The following is a 6217-nucleotide window of genomic DNA, read 5'->3' as shown; positions in this document are numbered from 1 at the left end:
ATTTGAAGCCTTGGAGACTTGCTTAGTAAAATCCTCAAGCCCAGAAAGCTTTGAGGCATGGATGTAGGCGATGTTAGTCGAATCACGTAAAAATCCTCGTGTTTGAATCTCTCTTCCCTTATCTTTTTATATTGTAATTGATTTAATTGTTATTGCATTAAATTCATTTTAGATTTGCATGATAATTTACTTTATAATCAAATAATTTTTAGAGTCACAATTCACCTCCCCCCCCCCTCTTGGGTTGCACACTTGTATTTCAATTGCTGTAATGGAATTTGAATTGTACTGATGCTTCTAATGATCTGCAACAACAGAAAACAGTCAGGGGTACTGGATGTTTTTGGCGTTAATCCTCCGACTCTCAAGTCAGCTATTAGGTCTTTATCTGAAAAAAGAATAATATCTCACACACCTGTAATTTCAGTATATTTTTTAACCACCAAAAAGACCCTCATTTCAAGATATTTCTTTATTCTTATAGGCAATTCAAGTATCAATTAATCTTCAATGCACGACCGTTATTCAATTGAATGCATCATTTGAATGCAAAAGGTAATACGTCCGTTTATGTAATTAATGTGCTACTGTTGTAACGCATGATCGCTTTAACCATCGAATCGAATCGTGAACATACTTTTTAATAATAACCCAATGATCTGAGGTACGAAACAAAACTAATGCGACCTAATCATGATCTCCTCATTGAACACTAGTCGAGCTGGAACATGCGACCAGATGACTTCCTCCTTGAGCTGATGTAACTTGTCTTTTTACACCATAAATAATTCTTATATTTTTAAAATTTTTCCTGGGAGGTGATATCAGGCATAAATGATGATTAAGTACCTATAGGAACCACAAAGTCTAACAACTGAGGTCCAACACAAGGTTCAGGAGATAATCGTTCCCTTCAGACTACGTAACAATTGTTGAATGGACACAATTTTCTACAATAGTATCAGTCCGTGAAGCTTCTTACCGGAGGAAACGAGAAGACGAGTTATTTGACAGGCTCTAAAACAACTCCAACATAGAATTTTCTGACATGTCTGGTGAACTCCATGGAACATAATATTGGGCAGACTTTTCCGTTTTTGCCAACTGCAAAAGAACTATGAGATGTAGTGCGTAAACTTTACTATGATCTAGGCAATTCTACGCAAACTTAGGAGATCGAAACGAAGATTCGAGAAAACCAACCAAAGACGCCACAATGTGAGGTACGGAATCTAAGTTTGTTTTATAAGGAATCTAAGCTTTTTTCTCTTGTTCATAGTGATATTTGGGGACTTCAAGGGTGCAAAGTTTAATAGGTACTAAGTGGTTTATTGCGAACATTGATGACCATACAAGGATCTGTTGGGTGTGTTTGATGAGAGAGAAATCAGGGATCGAAGGAATTTTCAAAAAATTTCATAATATAGTTAAAATTCAGTTCCATAAACAAATACAAATCCTTAGAACCGATAATGGTAGGGAATATTTCAATACCATCCCAGGGCCCTTTCTGACAGACAATGGCATTGTTTATCAATCCTATTGTTTACATAGCCCTTAGTACTAATTTTCTGCTTTAGATCTTATAAAACCTGGCAAACAATTTTCTGCTTTGACCTTACTAATTTCAAAAAAAAAAAAAATTACTTTTGTTGGAAAATCATGAAAATTTCAAGAAATATACTAGACATATATAGGAAACAATGGTCCAAATTTCATAATTTGTGAAGAAGTCTAAGTACAATAACGTAGTTTCGTAATTCAAGTATTTTGCTAAAATTAGATATTTCCAGTGGAAACTTGGTCAAAAAATCATTATAAATCGATTCATATCCAATTTTATTGAAACAAATTTCAAACAATTCCTTTAAATGTCTATTGTAACACATGAAAATTTCTAATTCAAAATCAATTTAAGTTGTTTACTACAAGTTTTATAGTAACCTACTATCGACTTAGCTAATAGAATACTATTGAGATTGGGATCTACTACCATATATATTTTAATAAATCCCAAAACTTAGAAGTATTTCTATAAATAAAAAATAATAATAAGCAATAGGTTTGCATACCTTATTTGAAGCTATAATCAAAACTTGTAAATTTAGTCTTAAGATTGTTGGAAACATTAGTTAGTATTAATTTTTTAAACTCCAAAATCAATCGTAACAATGATTCCAATTAGCAAACACAATGACGACGAACAATGGTTTGAGAATAACAACATAATTGTTAAGTTGCACCCAAAAACCACAAATTGCTGCGATGAACCACAAAGTTGCATCCTACAGCATAGAAGTTGTATCCCACCATCAGATAAAGGATTTACCAAGGTGTGCAAGAGCAATTGCCATTAAGACAAAATTCCACACCTCAAAGGAAAATTTCCTAGTGCAAGAAGGAAAAACAAAGCAATTTGATCTCTAGGATAAAATTAATGGCAACTACCGTGAACGAATTTCAAACGCGATAAAACAAAAAAAAATTAAAAAAGAAAAATATGAGACAGAAGTGCAACCATGTATTAAAATATTTGGATTTTAATATTTCCTTTATTGTTGTAGCAGATATCATCAAAGGCTTCATATGTCTTTCACACGCACACACATAAACTTTTTATAGCTCTTTTTCCTAATTTAATTTTAATTAGTTATCCACTTTTGTTATTTAATTTGAATTAGTCATTCATGTGTATTTTAATTTAATTCAACTTAAATAATTCAAAGCACATGTGGATTTGACTTATTCAATTTTAATTTATAACTAAAACAAACACAACTATTTTTTTATTTTTTATTTGATAAGAACACATAACTAATTTCATATCAAATACAAAATTAATTACTCTCATTTTCCTCCAATGTGAGATTTAGTATTTTAAAAAATCTATATAATTCCAACAGTTTTGGATATTTTTTGAAAATATAGAGACTACCTAAGTAATTTGCTTTAACTATCGCAATTTTATTTTTTGATAGGGCTTAAGAGTTTGAATCTTAAGGAAGCTATGAAGTTGAAAACTCAAAATGTCCCCATATCACTTCTTTTTTTAGCCAAAAAAAGAAGAAAATATTGCTCTTTCATCAAAAATTATTAATAGCATAAAATCAATCTTATTTGATAAATTATTGATCCCTTAATTTATGGATTATATGAATAACTCTTGTATCACTTGTTGGAACGACAAAGCAACAAAACACAATTTAACATTAAAATAAAGATGCTGGATTAATTCCAACATTCTCTTTTTTGCTAAACTATATTTGAATAATAGTTGCATAAAGTAAGTGGTTCCAAGTATCAGGAACACCAGGCAAACACCAATGGCTGCAGTCTGGAATACTGTGGCCACCAATACCGTAAAATGAAGGGTGCCCATCTTTTCTTAGTTGGGAAAGAGTGGTGATATTCAGCAAATTCACTGCCTCAAGCTTTGACATTTTATTTATCACTTTCTCTAATACTATCTCTGCTTTATGTTTACCTCCTGGGTAACTGGATCCAATTACTGGCTCTGTTTCTTTTGTGCAACTCTTTGCTTTTGGTTGCCCCCAGTCAGCTCCACTGTTTCAGGTATATGTATATATTATTGTTTGTATATAATGCCCCATTTCATCTATGGTATTTAAATAGTGATAGAAAAAACACATCGTTGAAGGATAAAAGTTGCCTTTAAACTAGGATAATCAATTTTTTTCTACAATCCACATTTATCATTCAACAATATCTTTATCCTATTATTTTTTTAATTCCTGAGTTAAAATTGGTTATTAAAAATTTATCAAAGGCTAAATTGAAAAAAAAAAAATTCTAAGAGTGACTTGAAAATGTCATTGTCAATATAAACAATAACCTAATTATTAAACTCCAAACTTACTTTGCATGATCTGGTGAAACGCCTTGGAAGAAGACTTCAGTTTTCGTTGGATCAATATTGTTTTCAACCCAATTGGCCCAGGTGTTCAGTGCTTTCTCATAAGCTAAGAGCCGATCCATGTCTTTAATCATTTCATCTCCAATTTCAATGAAATCCCACCTGCAACATTGTTGCTCAAGGAAAATAAGTAGTTTTTATTCAAATTAATTAAAATAAATCAAAATTATTTTTTAATAATTTAAAGATATAGCGTACCAAATATAATGTCTCATTTTTCTAGTTTTTCATTGTATATCTGTCAAATTATTCGATTGTTATAACTCTTGAATCTCCAAAGAGTTTGAGACATGTAAAAGCTAATAACTTAAAAGAAATAAAGGCATATCAATAGATGCCATTATTACTAAGCTAAATCAATTAATAACTATGATTAAAAGTAGTATTAAAAAAACAAAAAACACACGCTGGTGAGAGGAAATTTACGGTTGCTTTCTTCCGGTGTGAAGCCACCAGTGCCATGAATTGAAGATCAATACATCATTTTGCTCCCACAATTTCCCACTCTCAATAGAGCCAAGTTTAAGAACTCTTCCAGCACTTGTTTGTACAATATCAACAAGAAATGCATTCCGAGAGAACATTACTTTTGTGTTATATCTCTGCAAAAATATAAGATATGATTAATATATATATATATATAAATTATACAAAGCATATCAAACTTTTCATCAACATGACTTGAGCGTAAACTTTAGTGTTGGCCCTATACGCCCACTCCATTTGTAGCAATAACTTAGCATCATATTTGGAAGAGAGATTAAACTTTCGCCCTACGGATTTTAGCTTTCATTAGTTGCTCTCCTACAGTTTTCATCATACCTCGATAATATCATGACGTCAAAATATAAAAAAAGAAAAGAAAAAAGTTTGATTTAACCTCCTTTTTCACTTATAATTAATTATCCGTTAGTTTGAATGAAAATCAGCAGTATACAAGAGAGTGATGAGAAATCTAACCGGAAATATAAATGTTGAAAGTCCTCCAGTTCTGGTTAATTTGTAGGTAGCATTTGGCACAGCTTTATGAAGCATGCATGTGAGCGATTGCCACTGGTTTAAACCTAGTGAGTCTCCTACAAACATGATGCTTTTCCCTCGAAATCTTTGTAAGAAATCTTCACCATTAAACCTACATTAAATTATCAATGATGTTAATTTGAGTAAATATCATTTATATTATTAGAACTAACAATGTATGATCAGTTATTTTTCTGCTGTGGACGTCTGTAAGTGGACTTGTAGTTTACTCTTAGGATTAAAAGGAAAAACAGAAAGCCCAACTCTTAACAAAAAAATTTCATGTCTCCATAATTGAAATATGTAACTAAGTTGCATCGAAGGGTTGGATTGAGGGATTAAGATTCTCTCATGATTTGATCTTCTCATGAGTAAAAATACACATGAGTGATTGCTAGTTAATAAATAAAGAAAATGAAGAAGTCAAATCATATCCATACACTATCACTTAAATACACATGGCACAAGATCATTAAAAACTCATGAGAGCTCAGATTAGGAGAGGATCTTTATCCTGAATTAAGTGGTTTTTAAGCTTGTTATTTAGCTAACTATTCAAGTTCAATTACTGAAGGGGTAGAGATTAAAAATTGATTTGGGCTTTGTATAGCCCTCTCTCTCTCTCTCTCTCTCTCTCTCTCTCTGTCTATATATATATATATAAAATAAAGACATGCAAGCAATTACCCCTCTATTTATATATTTATATATAAAAGAAACACATGCAAGCAATTACCCTTCAATAGCCTTTCTGTTACAATTTCTAAGAGTCAACAAAGTATTATTCTCCACTCAAAATATGCGCGTGCGTGTGTTTCTTGTTTTAACTATAGTAATAATAATTCATTTTGCAAGAACAAAATAAACCACAAATCAATTACACATATAATCAAATCCAAAACTAAGCTGTTTTTCAAACAGATTTTTTTTTTGAAAAAAAAAGTAACTATTAAGAGATAATTAATTGGAATCAAACTTGTATATGAATGATACAAACTTTTGACTAAAATTATCGATAAAGTGAGATGATTATGCTTGTGTGACAAAATAAATAAATATAAAGATTTCAAAAAAGGAGGGAATAAGGGAAGATAAGTAAAGTTACTACAAAAATCGGTGTGCATAAGTGAAAATAAATGGTAGTGCATTAGAAAAGTCATGATCATTTATCAATTTTTTGCTGATCTCATGTGTGTATGAAAGTTGATTTTTTTTTTTTCTAAATATTAATTTGAAGGAGATCCCAGCATACATCATCACATA

General features: G+C 31.0%; 1 protein-coding gene across 1 annotated transcript in view; it reads right to left on the bottom strand.

Annotated features, from left to right (window-relative positions):
- Positions 1–3257: 3257 nt before the first annotated feature.
- Positions 3258–6217, bottom strand: part of LOC18039161 (protein trichome birefringence-like 43) — a 5182-nt gene continuing 2222 nt past the window's right edge. Inside the window, exons 2-5 of the mRNA XM_006428525.2 lie at positions 4895–5066; positions 4361–4536; positions 3878–4036; positions 3258–3564 (exon numbers count right to left, since the gene is read on the bottom strand). Coding sequence (XP_006428588.2) covers positions 3258–3564; positions 3878–4036; positions 4361–4536; positions 4895–5066 — 814 coding nt within the window. The remainder of the gene's footprint in view (positions 3565–3877; positions 4037–4360; positions 4537–4894; positions 5067–6217) is intronic.

Source organism: Citrus clementina, unplaced genomic scaffold (genome assembly GCF_000493195.1).
Source record: "Citrus clementina cultivar Clemenules unplaced genomic scaffold, Citrus_clementina_v1.0 scaffold_6, whole genome shotgun sequence".
Lineage (NCBI taxonomy): Eukaryota > Viridiplantae > Streptophyta > Magnoliopsida > Sapindales > Rutaceae > Citrus > Citrus x clementina.
The sequence above is the reverse complement of the archived record's forward strand: the minus strand, read 5'-3'. Positions and strand labels throughout refer to the sequence as shown.